The following is a 21380-nucleotide window of genomic DNA, read 5'->3' as shown; positions in this document are numbered from 1 at the left end:
AACTTCAATCATTCCAGCATCTTATTCTTTTAATAACCACAGAAGTTCTCCCATTTGGCTCTTAAATCAGTAAAGCAATAAAAGTAAGCTTCTGGAAAACTTACTTGTTGATGTTGCTCCCCTCCTTCAACCTGTCCCCAGCAGCTCCGGTTTTCGTTGCTCGCTCACTGCCAGCTAAATCAACCAAGCTCAGTTTGCCCACTTTCTCTCCAGATGTCTAGAAGGTCAATCAACAAATACTAGTAAACAGTTAAAGAATGCAGAAAGTCTTACGTCTCTACCACATGAGTTTATTATCTAAACCCTTTATTAAAACATAATTTCAAAATTAGCTTGTGTTGCTATAAAACAGTGTAAGAGGGGGCGCCTGGGTGGCTCGTTGGTTAGGTGTCCAACTCTTGGTTTTGGCTCAGGTCTTGATCTCGGGGTCCTGGAATCAAGCCCTGAGTAAGGCTCTGCACTCAGCCGGGAGTCTGCTTGATTACCTTTCTCTCTCTGCCCCTCCCCCTGCTCGCACGCACACAGGGATGCACTCTCTCTCTCTAAAACAAATAAATCTTAAAAAAAAAAAAAAAACAGTATAAGAGAACTGTATAGTCTAGTAGTAGATATATATAAAATTTTACCCAACTCTACTAATCCAGACACAAGTGAAAGTTATCTCAGAAAAACAGCACCCCCCAAAATGGGACATTTTGAAGGGAACCCAATAAAATTTTCTTTTTTTTAAGATTTATTTATTTGATAGAGAAAGAGAAAGAGGAGGAACACAGAGGGAGAAGCAGACTTCCTGTTGAGCAGAGAGCCATGGGGCTCGATCCCAAGACCCCAGGATCACGACCTGAACCGAAGGCAGACGCTTAACCAACTGAGCCACCCAGGCACCCCCCAATAAAATTTTCATAGAGAATTATATAAAAGCACTTATTAAATGTGAATTTTAATATGACATGCTTAAAATCTGCTTAAAATCTCAAAATATTTACCAATATCCCTGAAAGAAAAATATTTGCAATTCTTACTGGTCTTAAAAAATTAATATTTTACATAATAGGATCTCTCAGAAACTCAACACTTTCTTATATTTTTCATATTTACATATAGTAATTCCCTTATTTCATAGTTTCCAGTATTAAATTTACCTATTTCTCTAGTTATTATATATATACACACATATATACTGACATTTTCCTTTATCAAAAATATTCCATAATGTAATCACACACATAACAGATATTTTATACTTCAATACAAGAAATACAGCAATACAAGAAATGTGGGAAAGCAATGCCCAAATCTACAGACTGGATCATTTCTTAAAACTTTTCTTTAATATATACATTTATATTTATTTCCATAAATAAACATATTGCTAACAAAAGGATATTCAGCTTCCCAAATCAAAAGTACTTTTGGTTAAAAAAAAAAAAAAGGTCATCAATATGTTTTTTGTTTTGTGCTGAAAAGGAAATAGAAAACAAAGAACTTTTTGTTGTTACACTAATCTTGCTGTGATGGTAAAAAAAAGAAAAATATGCTTTCAGCAAATGAAAATCTTGCCAAAATATAGCATTCTGCCAGCATGGTTATTTTAGCTTCTGGTATTTGAAACTGATTTGCTAGGGGGTAGGCACCAAAATAAAATACGCAAATATTCACATAAAAAGTAAGAGGAAAAACGAGACGTTTTCAGCGAGGTAGAAGCATATACATCTCTGGCTCTGTTTACTCTTCATGAGCTTCAAAACCAAATACTCAAAAAATCATTCTACAAATCTACTGATTTTATAGTACAATTTCCCCACTAATGTTTATTCCTTCTAATACTTAGCTGTTTAGCAGAAGTTAACATTTCAAAACAATCTCTCCTAAATCAGCTAGAGTTAACATGAGCTTACACAGCTAGTCATCCAAGTTTAAAGCTCAAAAAATGCTGTGGTAGAGGCTGTGAACCATCAGCATGTTGAACTTCTGTCCCACCTTCCTTTAGATGGACAGGGTGGAAGTGAAAACTGCATTTCTCAGACTCGCTGGCAGCCAGGGTTCGGAATGTGACTTAGGTTCTGCCAAGCAGATATACTTGCTTCAGATTTGGAAAGCAAAAGCAAAGTAGAGGTCATCCCCCTGGCCTGTTTCGGCTTTGTTCTGCTGGCAAGCAGGATCATGGAAGCATGAGGTTTTCTACAAGTGTCTCAGTTTACATTCTCCAGCTTCCAGGTCACTATGAGGCAGCTTCACTAAGTGCTGTGTCGCAGACCACAGCTGTCAGGAGGCCTGGAGCTCACAGCTCTAGTGGTGGCCTCAGAGGTAGTACCATCCTTGGTGGATGAAATCTACATTGTTATTCCTAGAGATTCAGTCTAGAATCCACTCTTCCTCAAGTGTTCTAACAACTTTGTAATCACTCAATCCCACCATTAAATCCCTTTCTGTTTACCTACAGTGGCTTCTGTGTCTTGCTGAGTCCTAACTAATACCCATGTCTCACTAGGACTTTAAGTCATCTAACACCTGAAGGGAATGGAACATGATAAATCATGATATACTTTAGAAATATTTAAAAAAAAAAAAAAAGGTCAAGCATGTGAATACCTACCCCAGACTTCACATCATACAAAGTATGTGTAAGGGTGATTTTGAAGACTGCATGGGATCGACTGCTCTCCTCATTCATGTTGGTGGCAGCAACTGTACGAGACTTGTTACCCTCAGACATCAAAGACTCAATATCCTAAGTAGAAACAAGTCATAGACACATATTTCATTATCTGTCAAATAAACATCAAAATTCTGCTATCCTGTGAAATGCATTACAAGTTTCACTACTCAGTCAACCACATTTGGAGTTTACACATTTACACTTTGTTTTTCAATGAATATTAAGCTCCACAGAATATAATAGCCAATACTGTCTCTGAAAACTCAAACAAAACACATTTACTTTCTGTAGGTGCCAAATAAAGCAACAGCTTTGACTGAGAATTAGAAAAGTTTAGAAGCCACATGTGGAGACCCATAAGATGGACAGATACATCATGTCAAACCTAATCTAATCTAGAAATTTAAAAAAAAATTAGTTTCTTTAATGACAGAAACAATAGAAGACAACTGTTAAATCAGATTATATGAATAAGCAACAAACAAAAATAATTTTAAGCCCCTCATCCAGGCACAACACTGTGTCACCATATTAGTGTGTATTATACCAGACCTGTTTTTGAAAACAGAATATCAAGAAACTAAATTTCTGCACAGATTTACTACTTCATTGCCATTATTGCTAAAAAGGAGATAGCATGATGCACTTGAAAGATCATGGGATGGGATCTTCATTTTTTTTAAATGTTATAAGCTCTAAAAATAGTCACTTAACCAAACTGAACTTTAGTTTCATAAGTAACAATACAGAGCTATAATATAATCTACCTTATAAGGCTTTTAATAAGGAACAAGAAAGATGGTATGTATGAAAGAGTGGACTAGTTGTCTCCTCTTACCCTGTCTCATTTTTGTTCTAGGAAAGGAACCCAGAGCTGAGCACCTTGCAGTGGAACTGAGACTACATTTCCCAGATGCCCTTGCAGCTCAGTCTGGCCATAGGATTAAGTTTTAGCAAACGAGACCAAAGTCATCTGGGAATTCTCCTTAAAGGGAGTAGGCATGCTCTCACATCTTGGTTCTAAGAGCTAAGATCTTGAACTGTGAACATAAGGGCACTACCACAGAGCTGGCTCTATGTGGAGAGCTGGAAGGAATCTAGGTCCCCAACAGCATCCCTGGAGCCACTGTAACAGCCCTCTGACCATTCACTCTTTCATTCACTCATTTGTTCACTTAAATATATATGGAAGTCACCTATTAAAATGACAGGTACATTTTGAATTCTGAGAATAAATAAAGAACAAAATAGATAGCAATTCATGTTCCAAAGAACTTAAATCCTATTATATCTTCCTGTTATTTGCAGCCAATGCCATCTTAATTGACACACATATATGAAAAACTTTGAAAATAATTAATTTTCTATTTTGCTGTATCAATAAAAAAGAATAATGTTTATGAAAAAATTCAATATGAAAGTAGAAACATTAACTATAAAGAGAATTTTAAGTAGGCACCAAAATGGAAAAACCAACACAAAAAGTAAAATTCACAGTTTTTAGATCCATTCCAAATCCATTTTAGATCTATTAAATCTGACAATCCTGAGACTTAATGTAAAAGCTTCACCCTGTTTAGCCCACACTTATTTATTGGTCCCCAATCTGTTGTCTCATGCATAATAACTCTGTATTGAGCCTTTTAATTTTTTAAACAAGCAGAAGGTCTCTCTACACTTTCCAGTCTCCTCTGAGCCTTCAAAAAATCTGATCTCTCTCCAGTGTTGCATAAATAAGTTCTCAAATTATTGTTATTAAGATAACAATACCTACTAACATTTATATCAAACCCTAGCATTGTCGAAGACTTTTCACATTATCTCATTTGTTCTCTTCCAGGAAGTCTTCTTAGACACCACCCTTCCCAGACACCTACATATCCATTTAAGGTAGGTACCCCCCCTCCTCCAAACTACCATGAATCTAAACACGCATTTCTCACTGCTCTTAAAATCATGTTGTTTTAGAACACCTTTATAATAACATCTATAAGCATCTTGAGGACATGGACCATCTCACTCACTTTTTATATCCTCACCACCTAGCACAAAGTCTGGCTCATGACAGGTGTTCAATAAATGTTTACCAAATGAAGTACCTAACGTTTACTAAATGGAGCATCACTGACCAAATGAGAGAAACATCAATGAACAAAAAAACAAATGGACCTACCTCATAAGATAATCAAAACAATAAAACTAATTTCCATTTTAAAAATGGGGACAAAGAGGATTAGTGAGTACGTGATCCAGAGTCATACAAGAGTCACACAAGAGGATTAAGTGTCACCAGATCAACATTCTCTGACTCTTACTTCAATGTACATTACATCACAGCATCTCACTCCACCCCCATTTCCCCAAAGCGCAAAGCCTGATGGATCCACACAAAGCAGAACTGTAAGTTTGAAAATGAAGAGAATAAAAGGCCAATGAGTGATCCTCTCAAATTAGAAACAGACTTTGAATTCCAACTACCCAATTCATATGTTTTATTTCATTAAATCAATGAAAGCATAGGCAACTTCATTATCTTATGCACTACTAGGGAAGAAAAATGCTGCTATTTATAATTTTAAGATGCAATTGTAAGGAACATCACAATTTTAGTGCTCATAAAATATGAAAAAAAGGTGTATTTCACAACAGATGAATAGGTATGCTTTGCAAATGTGTACATACACCTTCTCTTAAAATTATATTGTCCTAATAGCCATATATAGCTTTTTAAGAAAGATCTTTGTAAAAAGTAGCTTATTAGGTAATGCTACTGTAATCTTTTTTAATTTCAAGAAAAATAATCATCACAAATTAAACAAGAAATAATTTGCTACAGTGAATGTCAGCAGTTTACAGAAAGGAGGTTATTACCTTGTAGCTTGTGACAGCCAGTTTGGAAAGTCCATCGACATAGGGTCCCAACACATTGTGCTCTCTGACTTTTAACGTTTGACGACTTCTGCTCATTAAGAAAAGTAAGAATTTTAAAACAATAACCTGTTTTTAAAAGGACTCAATCATGCTCCATAAAAATATACACTGAATTCAACAAAATCCTAAGTAAAAATAACCAACTAACTTGATCTAAGAAGAATATAAACCAAATTTTAAGATCTCGACTGGTAAGAAAAACTTCATAATGTGGTAAAATATCACATCACTCAAAAGGGTACACTGTGGGATGTCTATTTACTACCACAAAGAATGCAGAGTCAAATAAATACAAACAATCTACTTGTCATTTCACAGAATGTGGTACAAAGAACAGAAACTCAATAAATGTTAACTGTGCAAGAAAGAAAACTCAAGACCAATCTCAATCATGAAAAAAGACAAACAACAGACTGAATTTAATAATGACTTAAAAATATAATATTAGGCTGATCGCAGGGCTACTGGGTTGTTTTAACATGGGAGAAAGATTCATGTCCTTTACCACACTACACCAACAGATTGACTAAATGGGGGAAAAACCACGTTATCATTTCAATAAATGGAGTGAAAAGAATTCGATAAAATTAATACTTATTCATGATTAAAAAACAAATAAATACCGCTTACAAACAAAGAACTAACAAACTCAGTAAGGGGCACTGGCCAAAAACTGAAAGCATATAGCATACTTAATTATAATAACCAAAAACCAGTAAGAATATTCCTTGATGACTGCATGGTAAATGAATTCTATCTCAAAAAAGCTCTGTAAAAAATATAAACATTAGAATAAAAAAAAGGACTATTTGTCGATAGTGAGATTGCAAGTGATTCTTATTTTATGAACTTATTTTCTAATGACTTGAAATCCTCCACTACTCTAGGACCAGCCACCAAAAACTTCACTTACTACTATAAAACTGTACCTGAAATTAATATAGAACAAATATCTGACTTAAGTCTGATCTCACGACATACTATTTCATAACTTTTTCCTTTCATTTTTCCTATTCTCTTAAAAAGATAACTGAATTCATAAAATCAGTACTTGATTTAAAAAACTAAGTTCTCTGGTGCCTGCATGGCTCAGTCGGTTAAGCATCTGACTCTTGATTTCGGCTCAGGTCATGATCTCAGGGTTGTGAGATTGAGCCCCACGCTGGGCTCCATGCTTAGCTGAAATAAATAAATACATAAGTCTTTAAAAAACAAAACAAAACTAAGTTTTCTCAAAAGTCTTTCACTAAAAAGGGATCGCCATTAGAGTTTTTAATCCATTCACTTCGACTCCTCAGAAACAATGCAAAAATCCTCAAGACACTTTCATGGAGGAGACAGCAGTAGCAGTTAGCCCTTACTGGACACTTACTAAGAAAATGTTCTAAAACCTCAGGTATATCATCCCACACAATCTCCACAACAGCCCTTTGTGATATTGTGCTATAATGTTATCATCCCTTCGGTACAAATGAGGCATAAGCATAAGGAACTTCCTCGATAGGTAACGATTAGAGGACCTGGATGCAGAGCTATGTGAACCCCAAGCCCATGCTGTTAACTACTAACGACACACAAGACAAACATAATAAGAAATTACTAAAGACTCCGAGCAAATTGTAGATAAAGTTCAAGCTATTCCACACAAGCACTGTGGAATACAAAACACAGGAATGAAGTCAGCTAAGAATTTCTGGCAAGAGTAGGCCTGGGATCTCAAAGAAAGGGATGCTCTTCACAGAGGTGAAGGTGCAGGGACGAGTAGTCAGGGCAGAGTCGGGAAAACTACAAGGACACAACATTCAGCAAGATGTGGGTTATAACCTAGGCTATAACCTCCCTACCTCTGGCCTCCTTTTGTTTCCTGTTTTGACTTTCACGCTTGGTGTCCTCCAGCCACACTGGTCAGCGGGGTCACTCTCCAAGCAAGTGATTTCTTACACCTCCATTCTCTAGCACAGGCTGTCCCCCATGCCTGAATGGTTCTCATCTAACTTCCTTGTGGACAAACTCCTACTCAGCACAAAACTCATCAAGTACCTTCCGTGGAATCATATCTTCTTCTCATTCCCTCTTTGCTCTCACCTATTTTGTATAAGCCTCTTTCACAATTTAAAAGCATTATTGCACTGTATTATAATTATTTGTTCCCAAAACTCTCATTCCGTCCATATCATGAGATCTTCCTTTCCACCTTGCATAGTGCCCAGCATGTAATAATGATCATTCAACAAATGTTAAGTATTACATTGAAACGCTTAAGTGCCAACTGAATGTCATTGGGAAAGGCCCAAAGATCATCTTCTTTGTCAAAGAAAAGAGATGCCAGTGAGGGGCTGACACGTTTTCCTGACTGAGCATCACTACAATGCACTGCTTCTAAGACCACCTTTCTTCGATCATCTTCTTCACCCAAACATAACTAAGCGTCCCCTGGTAACTCCGCACTCTCTGTAAAACCTCAGCCCACTTGGCTCTCTGACCTTAAGAACACTGTTCTTACAGTATCTGTAAGCCACAGGCTGTGGTTATTATTGGTTTCTTTCTCATTGTGGTTGCACTTCCTTAAAATCTGATGCAGAAAACTCTGTGCAATGGACAGATTTCCTCAGACGTGTCTTATCTTCCTCATTAGGTTCAGTTATGACTGCAGAGTGAGAACAGCATTTTCTAAGGCTTTCTAATACTTTCGAACCACTTCTCTTTCAAAGTCTATGCTGTAAAAGGGGACACTCTTTTTCTCTGGGAATTTTTTAAATTAACTATCCTGAAGTCCAGGTTTTAAATCTCTGATTATGCTTCTCCCTTACTTCATAGCCTGCAAAGAAAATAAAGCTAAATTTCCACCTGAAATTTCTTGGTCTTTTTTTTTTTTAAAGAAAGAAAGGAAAAAACCCTACATGATTAAGGATACCAGTCTGATACTAAGTAACTTAATTTTCAATGCATATTTTTTGTTTGTGGTTTTGGATATATCTGAGAAAGGCAGTATGAGGCAAATACATGCGTTCAACAATACTTCCCTGCCCCAACTCAGTCCTAAATGCAAAAGCCAGAACTGAATGCAGGAAGCTGCTCAATGTGACTAAAAACAAAGTCACAAGGACAATAACTAGATAAACAGATAAAAGCACAAAGACAATAACTAGATAAATAACTCTCTACCAGAGTTCAGTATAAAAAATTTCACTTGAGCCAATTTATAAGTCTGTTTTAGTCCACAACACTATAACATTAGAGTTTCCAAAGTCCTTTACCCTTTGGGATCAAGAAGGTCTCTAACTTTTTCATTATAAATTTCCATATAGGACACTTCTACTTTAAAACTCTGTTCTTCATTTTCCTCTTTCTGAGTTCGTTCAAAGAGTCCACTACAAAGTCTTGGAATTAATCCAGGTTGGTCAGCTGTGCCCATCATGGTATAAGACTTTCCAGATCCTAAAAAGTGGAAATCATAGTTATTACTGTCTTTGAGAAGTTTAAATACATAACTCTCTTTCCATTACTCATAATAAATTACTAGCACGTGGCAAAATGCCCAAAAGAAAATAAGAAATATACCCAAATAAAAAGACAAGACTAATAAATACAGAAGCTTTCCTATTACATATGTAAAATCTAAAGGAAATATCTTTTAGGAAGAAAATAAAAACATTCTTTAACCATCTTCATACTTTAAAAAAAAGTACCTCAAACAACCAAAAAACTGAGGTCTGAGCTTTCTAAAATTAACTGGGAAGATCCATATGATGAATACTATTGTGACTGTTCCCAACCACTAATCATAGCACAAAAAATACACATTATCCCTATAGGCCCCAGAGCAAATTAACTTACTACCCTTTGGCAACAATGTAGAAACCAAAGAGTAATCTTCTTTTTTGTACTATAAAATTATTTTCTCCATTGTACCAAAAATACATATTCATTAAAGAAAATTCAGAGAACACAGAAAAATAGAAAGGAAAACATTAAATCGTGCATAGTCCTAACTCTTAAGTACAACTCTTTTTCCTTCTTTAGTAGCAATGCTTTTATAAATGTATTTTTAATCATACAAATTGCTGCTTTTATCACTTGACGCTGTATCAATGTCATAGTAACAAAAACCAAAACACCACTTCGTAAGGACCAGGCCTTTTCTATAAGTATTCGATGTTAACTCATTGTGACAATCCTATAGGGAAGGCCTATACTCACCAACATTTTACAAATAAGGAAACTGAAGTGTAAGTTTCATAGCAGCTGAGCTGGGGATGAGCTACCCTGGCTCAGAATCCATGCTCTTTTAACCACATCACATACTGCCTCTTAAAAAGTATTGGAAGCATTCTTCCATAAAGACTAGTTTTCAACTGGAGAAGCTATATGATATACCCTTATAAAAGTGACTCCTTCACTTTAAATAGATTTTCTTTCCTGGTAACCACAGAGGTACAGAAGTCAAAATGTTCCTCATCAATTGTAACTGATAAAATGCTAACAATATGTATTCTCTTTGTTACTTTCTCTGTTATGATCTTTAAAGCTTATATATATATATATACATATATATATATATGTATGTATATATTATTTAACATTACCGGTCTGTCCATAGGCAAAGATACATGCATTGTAACCATCGAAAGCATTCTGAAGGATATTCTCCCCAAGGCACTTGAAAACATCATCTTGACCTGAAAGAGCGAGAGCGAGCGAGAGAGAGAGAGAATAAGAAAGGATATTTTAAGCCAAAACTACATACGAACAATTTTTTGAAAACTAAAAACAACTCTCTTAGAAATGTACTTTTTCAAATTGTCTATCTCCAAATAAGATTTTTAGACCTGGGGGCACCTGGGTGGCTCAGCCGTTAAGTGTCTGCCTTCAGCTCAGGTCATGATCCCAGGGTCCTGGGATCGAGCCCCGCATCGGGCTCCCTGATCGGCAGCGGGAAGCCTGCTTCTCCCTCTCACACTCCCCTTGCTTGTGTTCCCTCTCTCGCTGCCACTGTCAAATAAATAAATAAAATCTTAAAAAAAAAAAAAAAAGATTTTTAGACCTGATGAATGCTTCCAAAAGCTTATGGCCTTCAAGTATTTCTAGTTAGCACATGATAGAAAATGAGTAAAAAGTTTCTGATATATGAACTTGAATAAATAAACACTGGACAAAAATCCTCTGCAATGCAAGAAGCAATGAACTGCTAATTTTATAAACAATTGTTATAAATATCCAAAATTTATACTAGGGACCTCCATGGACCTGAATTCAACTATATACCACCAGCTAATGCTTTATTCAGTGGGTACTAGAATTCAAAACAATAATACATGTCAATCTCCTCTCCTTTTCCTCAATGATAGTTTTTAATTATAGGGCCTACAATACATATCAGCTAGAGGAGAGAAGAATATCTTGAAAATGTCTTCTAGCTTTCAATCATGAACAAAAATAATAGGTTCAAATTCTCCCCCACAGGCTAAATTAAATACGTTAATAATCAAAACAAAGTCATTCAACCTCTCTTTGAGGCTTGAATATAATATGAAAGGACTGGATGTTGTTATGTTTGTTATACTTTGAACGCTATAAATAACATTCCATTATGCCCCACTTCCTAGTTAATTTCCCAGATTAGTATAGCATCATCTTACTTCCGATACAGAAGCAATCCGTAAGCAATCCTTCGGGCCAGCTAGAGCAAATTAACCTTAACTTTTCGAACCAGCTGTAGTACTACTCTGTCTCATAACAAAAGCCAATACAATATGACTCTCAATATTTAAAAGATACTGCTTAGAAACAGGTGTCATAAGCAGTTAGGAATAAAGCAAATTAAAAGGCTGTCCCTCTAGTCCTAAATTTGTGGTGTAAAGGAGCTTGAGACAGTCTTGGTGAGGAGGGTAAGAGAATAACAGAATTCTGAGCAGGCAGGAGCAGAGCCTAGACTAAACTACAGGTTTCCTTTTCCCTGTGCTCAACTTTCCTATACCAAGCTGCCTCTCTAGACCACATCACAGACATCTAAGGGAGTCTAAGTGGCTGCTGTGTGCTCCACGTCCCATGTAAGGTCTGGGAATGTGTTTGATAACCTCAACTGTACACCCTATTAATTTACCTTTACTGTCTTATAACAACAATAGCACACTGTCAATCTCCTATTTCCCCATCAATGTAAAAACAGCAAAGACAGGAGGAAATTCTCAATACAGTTCTTAAAGTTACACAAAATAATGCTGTAATACCTCTTGGAAAAAAAATTAAAACAGCTTTTCTATAGTAGTTAATAGGATGCTGTACTCACCTGCATACTTTTCTCTGACTGATTCATCCATAGACCAGAAACAGTGATCATATGCAAACACCTATTGAAAAATAAAAATATGGTATATACTAAGAACAAAACCTTAACATACTTATAATGTTATAACAGTGTTATAACACTGATAATGCTGTTCATAGTAGTGAAATAAAAATATCTTACTATCTTAACAATGGAGGTTAAATTATTTATGGTACAGTTTTACAATGAACAACTAAGCATCCTATAAGTGATACTGAAATTTAGTTCACATGGAAACCCTTCACAATGTTAAGTGAAAAAAGGGGAGGTTACAAAACAGTATTTATAATATAATGGCTATCATGTACACATATACATGCAAACACACACACAGTTACACATAGAAAGTTTATCTCTGCATGATAAGATTAGTAATCTTTGTCTTCTTTATGCTTTCATGTATTCTCTACATTTTCACTTTTCTCAGAGAAAATAAAGATATGCTTAAAAGAATAAAATGTAAAGATGATTACTATGGCATGTTGAAAGTAGTTATAAAATAGCAGATTCAAAAACTCATAACACACCCACATGCAATATTGCATAGCTCCAAGACTGTTGAACACTGGTAAGAAAATGTTCCTGTATTAATGTAAAAGTTATGATCCCATGTTTGTACCAAAATCTATACAGATAAAAAGTAGTAAGGACACACATTGGAATATGGTTAGTGGTTAATACCACCTGTGGGACATCACAGACGATCTCTGTTTGGTTCTTTTTCATTTACTACTTTCCAAAATACGCATGCTTTTTTTTTTTCCTATCTTGTAAGTTTTTTTCATTGAATTTTCTTTTTTTGGATTTCATATTTATAATTAAGTCTCTAAGGATTTTAAGTATAATCATTTTTAAAGCTTTTTTTTTATTTGAGAGACAGTGTGTGCGCATGTGTGGGGGGCAGGGAAAGAGGAAGAGGGAGGGGAACAAGTATACCCCCTGCTGACTGCAAAGCCCAAGGCAGTGCTCGATCCCAGGACCCTGAGATCATGACCTGAGCCGAAGGCAGACGCCTAACCGACTGGGCCACCCAGGCGCCCCAAGTGTAATTGCTTTTAAAATCATTTCAGCTTGTAGTTCAGACTTTTCAATTTTTGGAGTCTGTTGCCTCTCTTTCTGCCGACAGTTTTCCTCTTGGGCCTTTACATGTTAGTTTGCAAGTGCATCTGAATTGGGAGTTTGTGTTTTATGGTTTACGTGGTTGCTTGTGTTTTTTCCTCTCCCTCTGGCCACCTTTACGTGACTAGCCACGCCACCACTCCCAGCTACCGAAGCCCAGATTTTGATCTTCCCAAAGCTGAACGTCTCCACGCCCTCCAATTTACACAGACAGCTCAATGTTGGTGGCCAGAACCCTTTCCTTAAGCCTTCATTCGTGTTGGAGTCTCACTCAAATCAGTCTTCAGTGGCAAGTTCTCCAGTCCTCACCCATACATCAGGCCCCCTCTAATCTCCAAGAGGCAAACTTCTAATCACCTCCGAGAACCTGCCTCGGATCCCAAGACCCAGTAAATACACGGCTTCAGCACCAGTTTGCTGCTAGTCCCTGAAGTTACATTACGCTGTTTTTGAATATGATGACATGATTTTAATATTTTAAAAATATTTTCTCTGTCCCTGCTATAAGTTTGGAGCTGGCAAGAGATTGCATCTGTCTGAATTCACAAGGCTACCTAGACCAAAGGTCTAAAAGTTAATATTTTAAAGAAAGAAAATTAGATGAAAGTGGTAAATTAAGTATGTACGCCTACATCCCTCTCCCACCTGAAATTAACTCAAAATGATGGAGAGAGAAAGGGAAGAATAAAGGGGGGGGGGGTAAAGAGAAGGCGGAATGAACCATGAGAGACTGTGGACTCTGGGAAACAAACAGAGGGCTTCAGAGGGGAGGGGGGTAGGGGATTGGGATAGGCCGGTGATGGGTATTAAGGAGGGCACATGTTGCACGGTGCACTGGGTGTTATATGCAAATAATGAATCATGGAACATTTCATCAAAAACTGGGGATGTACTGTATGGTGACTAATATAACAAAATAAAAATTATAAAAAAAAAAAAGAAAAGAAAAAGAAAGGGAAAGGGCCAAAAGGAGGTAGAACAGGGGCAAGGAGAATTAAGTTTTTGAAAGCTAGACTGCTTGCTTGTACCTAGATGAGAAGTTGAGACTACCTGAAAAATAGTTGCAATGAGACCCATGGGGGATAGAATGGGGTGGAGCAGGGGCCACAAGGAGACCACAGGCCAAAAAAGTGCAGAAGAAAATGGCTGCAAAGGGAAGACCAGTACTGGAAGGGCACCAGGAGAACAACCAAATGAGCAACGAGACGACCCTGGGGGCAACTACCAGGACGACTGGTTAAAAAGACCTTTAAAGCAGGAAATGATCAGAACACTACTATCTTTGTGCAAAACAGCAGGCAAGGGAGGCATTTGTTCCCTGAAAGGGGGCAGTGATGGGAAGCTAGGTGAAGCCTAATGGCTGACAAGACCTAGGAAGAGGCAAGAGCCCTGGAGCCCAGAAGCTATCCACCAGCTGAAGAAGCGCTGTTTTGTACATTACTAATCCTCCACATTTCCAAAGCTAAACATGGACCTGTCAAGAGTGGTGGTTCACTGTGTTAGCAACACTCCAACAGGGAGAGGAGGAAAAGAAGAAGGAAGATGGAAGGTGGTCCCAAAGGACCGTGTATCACAATTTCGGGTAGGGGGCTGCTTTTCAAGCTACATTTGTCAGCCGTAGTGAGAAATCATTACAGCACGGTGAGAATAAATAAAGTGTGAAGTTCAAATTAAGTTTCTTCGGTTCTAGCTTTCAACTCTCGTCTCTTATAATTTTATTTAATTCTGTTCTTAACAAGGTTAATTAGAAACTATTCTGCTCTTTTTTGTAAGCTTAGCTCTCCCTTCAAAGGTGCCCGTCACCATATGCACGTACTTATCAGAGAGCAGGCTCTATAAGGCACTCCTCTCTCAATTATTATGGGTTTTTCTTTCTTTTCTTTTTTTTTTTTTAATTTAGGGATTTCCTTAACAACTGCATTTCTAATTCTCAATTCCAGTAGAGAAGCTACCATTAAAGGAATCATTACAGTAGCCGATCCAGGTACTAGGCCCTGTTCATGGGACTCTGATGTACAAAGAAGTGTCGAACCAGATGACTGGCAGGTGGGGAAGCTGGGACTGGAAACCAGCCTTTCCTCCAGGGGGCTGTTTATCACTAGGCTCTCCATCACTAGGCTGGATTGGCTCCATTCCCCAAATTATACGAAAGCACCACAGCCTGGTACAAAGTTAGGAACTAATGAACACTTAGTTCCTACTTGCTCACAATACTGAATGGTCCTCCTCAAGTTCTAGCAATTTTGCAATTATAGGAATCTTTAAATTGTTATAGGAATTGTCAGCCAAGAATTTCCTAAAGCAGACAAGCCCTTTTCTTTCTAATATTATTCCTTTAAAATTTTTTTTAAAAAAACTTTTTAAAGTAACAGTAAAGAAACACACATTCATTGCACGAAGTCAAATAATACAAAAACATAAAGTAAAAAATAAAAGTCTCCCATTCACCAAGCATACCTCTCCCTAGACATAACCACTATGTTAGTAATGTGGTGTTGGTCCTTCCATACTTTTTATGTCAAGTCAACATTTTCTCTAAACATTAAGACACAACTGAATTACATAAAACATGAATAGTTTTTAAATGGCCGCGTAATGTTTCCTCACATCTTTATTGCAATCTCCAGTCTCTAGCTCCATCAAAAATATGAGAAACAGAAATAATCCAATACCTTTTCACAGAAGAGAAAAAACTAAGTTGATTTTACATATATCAAGAAATCCAGTGCCATATTAAACTGTTTAAAAAATTACTCAATCCCAAAGAGCCGTGTCTGTACATACTTTAGCAACAATAGAGAATGGAATTACAATTCAACCGCAGACTCAAAAACAAAATCCCAAGAATGTAGATAAAAATCTGAATTTCCCGACAAGTTCCAAGTAATGGCAGCAAATGGTCAATTCAAAAATATAGTCCTTGTGCCCACTTTGGCACGCCTATAAATTCCTTGAGAGATACAAGAACTGATGCACTCCATTGAAGTTTCTTTAGAATCTGGGCTCAAATCTAAAATGAAAGCACATTTGCCTGATGAAGCTGTGGGCCAGGGCGGCTTTCTGTTGGCCTGAGAATGTGTCCCCAGCTGTCTGGGGAACAACATAGATGAGTCTGCCTAGCACGGTTCTGACCACAGTCTGGAACGACCAGTTTCAAGCCAATCCATGGTGAACAGCAGAGCATAAAAGGAATCTGTGTTGTAGTTGCCAGGAAACTGGCCTGAATTGGTCAAAGTACAAATACAGCTTTTCCATAAGCCTCCAGTCCCTCCTATGCGAATAAATGATTTTGGATTTATGAACAGGCTGACAGCCTGCATTACTTTTACAAAAGTGACAGAAAGTATTTTTGAGAAGAAAATTACCAGTATTTCAAAAATATGCACCTAAGATCTTTACAAGCATTGCATAATAAAGCAAATTTCTTACCTTTGGCTGGCTTCTGCGTTTCCAAAAGAGATGTCATTGTGGACATAAAAGTAAAGGGAGAGAGTTAAAAAAAAATTTTATTTTTTTGGTTAGGAGACAATTTAAGGGTAAAATGATAATAAATACCATGTAAATTTTTAGTAAGAATACAAAATATTAACTTTGAAATCAAACAGCAATTTAAAATAAAGTTATAAATTAATATCTACGAACTAGTAGGGTAGAGTCCTTAATTATAGAAAACTAACTTGTATCTCTCAGGAAGAAGAAACACTATTTTTCCTCTGGATAATTTTTAAATTCCTCATATTTCTGCCTTATGCATTCTGCTTATCCTTGTATCAGTCTTGTAAATATAGAAACAGTCTTTACTTTTTATCATCTGATTTCACTTCCAAGTAGTTTTCTCTGCTTTGATACAGCAGCAGCTCACTATATAGGCCCTTCTATAAAAAAATGAATTCTGTTCTGGCTAAGGAAAAGAGGTTAAATTAAAGGAACAACTAATTTTTTGCCAGGGAATTACCACTTACTGAATTATTCACTTATTACCTACTGATCTATGCTTACCCAGGTGCTTCTAGGCTCCCTCACCCCAAAACTGTGACTCATACTTCCTCGGGGTACAGAGATAGAACTAAACCAGTATACTTTGGAGATAGTTTTAAACTTAGAGAAAAGTTGCAAGAAAAGCACAAAGAACTCCCTTCACCCAAATTCACCAAGTGTTAACATCACCACTGCTACTATATCACTCTCCCCTCCTCCATATACAGATAGAGATACACATATATGTATTAGTTTTCTCCTAATCATCTCACACTAAGCTGCAGACATGCCCCTTAATGCTAAACACTTCAGTGTCTAATTCCTCAAAACAATGACGTTCACTTTTGTAACCACAGTACAACGTCAAAAATCAGAAAATTTAAAAATAAAGGAAAGGACTTTGGAAACTGGAGACAAAAACAGTAACTGGAGCTTTAGGAATAACTGGTCTGTCTCCAAGGATCAAAATGCCACCTCAAACCTCAAACCTGAAAGGAAATTGAACACAGAAGTGCTTCCTTCTAACTGTCTCTACAACTTCTTGTCCCTCTGTCTCATAAAAAATTTTCTTCAAAAAAAATTTAACACTTATTTGCATCAAATGATTTCAGGTAAGAACGCTGAAACACCAAGGAAAGTCTACCAAAGAGCGACACTTGTCTAATAGATTCTGGGGTGACGGCCAATGTGGCTGACATAGAAAAGAAAGTAGTTTCTCTGGACTCAGAAAAACTTCCTGACAAAAAACCCTGTGAGATACTGGTAGAGGTCACTGACAAATGCTGTCATCTTTGTGCTTTTCTTTTTTGTTTTTCGGGGTTTTGTTGTTGTTGTTGTTGAGTATACGCAACGTTAATCAATGTAACACAATGTTACTACATTAATTTCAGGTGTTCAACTAGTGACTGCCCACGTTTATATACACTATGCTGTGCTCCCCACAAGTACGGCTACCATCGGTCACCATACAGGCTATTACAGTAGCACTGACTGTATCCCCTATGCTGTGCCTTTTGTCCCCCTGACTTACTCATTTCCTAACAAGAAGCCTGTATCTCCCACACCCCTTCACCCATTTTGCCCATCCATGCCCCTTTTCCCTCTGGCACCCATCGATTTGTTCTCTATATTTACAGCCCTGATTCTGCTTTTTGTTTATTTATTCATTTAATTTGTTTTTCTAGATTCCACATATAAGTGAATCATATGGTATCTGTCTTTCTCAGTCTGACTTCCAATTTTACAGATGAGAAACTTAACGGCTCAGAAAAGTTAAGTGAACCTGTCCAAGACACAATAATAAGCAGTGATGGGCTGTCAAACTAGGTCTTCTGATTCCCAAGTCCACGTTCTTCCCCTCTTCCACACTGATCAAAACAGCCTCGTCAAGTTTCTTCTAGACTTAATCTATGAGTCATACATTAACAACTGTTCTTGCTAACAGAAACCTTTCCCAATGTATTAATTTCCTCCATTCTAATTATTACCAATAAAAGGTTACCACCTGGTACTTATGCCAGTGGAAGTTTACTTATTCATCATATTTATAAAACTCCAGACTGTCTTTTCTGAGGGAAAAATAAGATATTTAGTATGATATTTCAAGTTTAAATTGAATATTTTATACAAAAATCAGCTCTTCCTAAGAGACAATCAACAAGCTTTAATAAAATTCAATAATATAGGCCACATCGCAGAAAAATCCATGAGACTAACATGAATTCAGAACCTAATAATAAAAACAGAAACAAACCAGTAAATTAATTACAGAGCTAAGTTTCCAGCTAGGGATTCTGGTGACTACCGCAGTCAAGCTCAAATAACCTACAGAGCCAATGGAAACCCAAAGATGTAATTACAGCTCCGTACAAAAATAAATAAGTGAATTAACTAATGAAACAAAACCTTTCAAAGTATAGTTGCAATCCAATATGGTAATGGCTAACTTCTCCCCCAATCCCTTTTAGAAACCTCAGCTATCCAGCTCACAGCGGAGATTTAGGAAGCAAAGAAAACCAGCCCCTGACCAGTCAAGAGAGCTGTCACAAAGTAAAAACATGAAAGTCTTAGTTACTCTCAGCTGAGCTGAATTACTTTTTGTTGTTGTTGCTTAACTTCATTTTAAATACCTTCAGGCTCCCAACATTCCAAAAATAGTACAAAGAATTCCTGTGTACCCTTCACCCAGCTTCCCCAAATGTGGATGTCTTATATAACCATAGTCATTATGATCAAAACCAGGAAATTAACCATCAACAGAAAACTTATTAAATAATCTAGAGCCAACCTCATTTAAACGTTTTGCCAACTGTATCCCACTGATGTCGCTTTTCTGGTCCGGGATCACACCCTGCCTGCGGTAGTCTGTTTCCTTCCATCTGGGACAGTCTGTTTCTCATGACCTTGACACTTGAAGAGTGCTGGCCAATTATTTTTAGACTGTCCTTCAATGTGGGTTTCTCTAATGCTTCCTCATAACTAAATTCAGGTTATGTGTTTTGGCAAGCACAACACCACAGGTAATGTTGTGCCCTTCTCAGGACCTCATACCAGAAAGCACATGATGATGGCCATCTGTGTCTCATAACTGATGATGGTAACTCTGTGATCACTTCTTATGGCTGCATTTACTAGGTTTCTCCATGTAACATTATTAGTTTTCCCTTTGTACATTTTTCTTGTTGGGGGAGACTTTGAGACTATATAAATACGTCTCTCATCATACTTTCACCCACGAATTTGAGCATCCATTGATGAATCTTGCCTGCAACAATTACTGTTTCCCAAATGGTGATTGCCTAGTTACTGGAGAAGTTAACAGCCCAGGTGGATCGGCATGGACAGATGTGCTTTTCAGAAAGAAGTAAACTTGGGAAGCAAATGATTTAGTTGCATAGTTTGGGTAGAACAGTTATCTATGAAGAAGCAACTCATCGCCTTTTTACTGACATGGTTTAGGGGTACAGCTCACTTCTCATTTAAATAGTACAGTATACCATAAAATTAAGTCCAATTATACTTCTAATTTTTTAAATGCCACAATACAAAGAAGAAATTTGATGACGATTTTATATAAATTAGTGATCTTTGGAAATTTTTATTGTCACTTTTGACCATAATAAAAATAAAATCAAGGGACACCTGGGTGGCTCAGTCGATTAAGCATCTGCCTTCAGCTCGGGTCATGATCCCAGGGTCCTGGGATGGAGTCCTGCATGGGACTCCCTGCTCAGCAGGAGTCTGCTTCTCCCTCTGCCTGCTCTGCCTGCTGCTCCCCCTGCTTGTGTGCTCTCTCTCTCTATGACAAATAAATAAATAAAATCTTAAAAAAATAAAATAAAATCGATATTGGGTCCAAAGTAAACCACATAATATCCTGTATGTGTAAAACACAAAGCAGTATCGGTAGAAGGACAAGTTACGAATCAATTACTGCTGTCCAACTACCAAAATTGAACATCATGTCCAAATATCAATACCTCTTTTAATTTTAAAGATTTGTTTAAGTTTCTGAAAACTTCACAATTAGAAATATTTGGAATCTCTGTTTTAACAGGATCTCTCTCCACCCCACTCCATAACGGATGTATACATCACAAAGAGCTTATTCTGATATAGCTATACTACGTAATGATATTGTTGCTTTTTTGGACTTAGCTGGCAGTACCAGCAACCAAACAACATTCTGTGTGATGATCATTATTTTTTCTTGGTCACCCCTCCCCCGATGTGCTTTCTGCATAAGGAATAAAGCTTGATCTGACTAAAATTTTCAACACAGACTAGACTCACAAAAGAGTCAATCTTTACTCATCTCGCCAGTTTTAATAAGTACAAACAATACCAAAAGCCCTGTTTAGCGTTTCATTGACATTTGGAGTACTCCCTTCATTTTTGAAGAATAAATTTTAAAAGCATCACTGATAGAGTATTCTGGAGAACAGCACTGAGGATATAGAAGTGTCTGAAAACACTACTGCTGAAAGAACAGATCAAAGAACTGGAAATGACCTATCCGGGCGGAGGGAAGACTCAAGGAAGACACGATGCCATCTTCAGATTCAAGGGGGCTTACACATTTGGGGGTAGGAGAAGCAGACTTGTTCTACGTCAGCTTAGAGGCTGAATTTGGTAGGACCCACTGGAGAAAGCTGAAAGAAGAGGGATATCTCTCCAATACAAGAATAATTAGCACTGTGTTAAACAGCCAGCTCCCCATGAGTAGAACTATATAATAAGAGACAACTAGCTGATGAGGGTGTTGCAGAAGGAATGAGAAGGTATACACTGGATCACTTGTAGAGCTCTTTTTATCTAGAATAAGAACACGAACACCAGGCATTCAACAAGTTCTATTTCTGGTTA

The 21380-nt window shown here is 37.1% G+C and overlaps 1 protein-coding gene across 2 annotated transcripts in view; it reads right to left on the bottom strand.

The window, feature by feature from the left end:
• KIF13B (kinesin family member 13B) overlaps positions 1-21380 on the bottom strand; it is a 193682-nt gene that overhangs the window by 113080 nt on the left and 59222 nt on the right. For both annotated transcript variants that reach the window (XM_026518909.4, XM_026518910.4), the window contains exons 3-9: positions 16467-16479; positions 11880-11940; positions 10177-10269; positions 8848-9028; positions 5531-5618; positions 2597-2731; positions 105-217 (exon numbers count right to left, since the gene is read on the bottom strand). In XM_026518909.4, coding sequence (XP_026374694.1) covers positions 105-217; positions 2597-2731; positions 5531-5618; positions 8848-9028; positions 10177-10269; positions 11880-11940; positions 16467-16479 — 684 coding nt within the window. The remainder of the gene's footprint in view (positions 1-104; positions 218-2596; positions 2732-5530; positions 5619-8847; positions 9029-10176; positions 10270-11879; positions 11941-16466; positions 16480-21380) is intronic.

This window comes from Ursus arctos, unplaced genomic scaffold (genome assembly GCF_023065955.2).
Source record: "Ursus arctos isolate Adak ecotype North America unplaced genomic scaffold, UrsArc2.0 scaffold_11, whole genome shotgun sequence".
In the NCBI taxonomy this organism is placed as follows: Eukaryota; Metazoa; Chordata; class Mammalia; order Carnivora; family Ursidae; genus Ursus; species Ursus arctos.
Note: the sequence above shows the minus strand (reverse complement) of the source record. Positions and strands in the feature narration are given on the sequence as shown.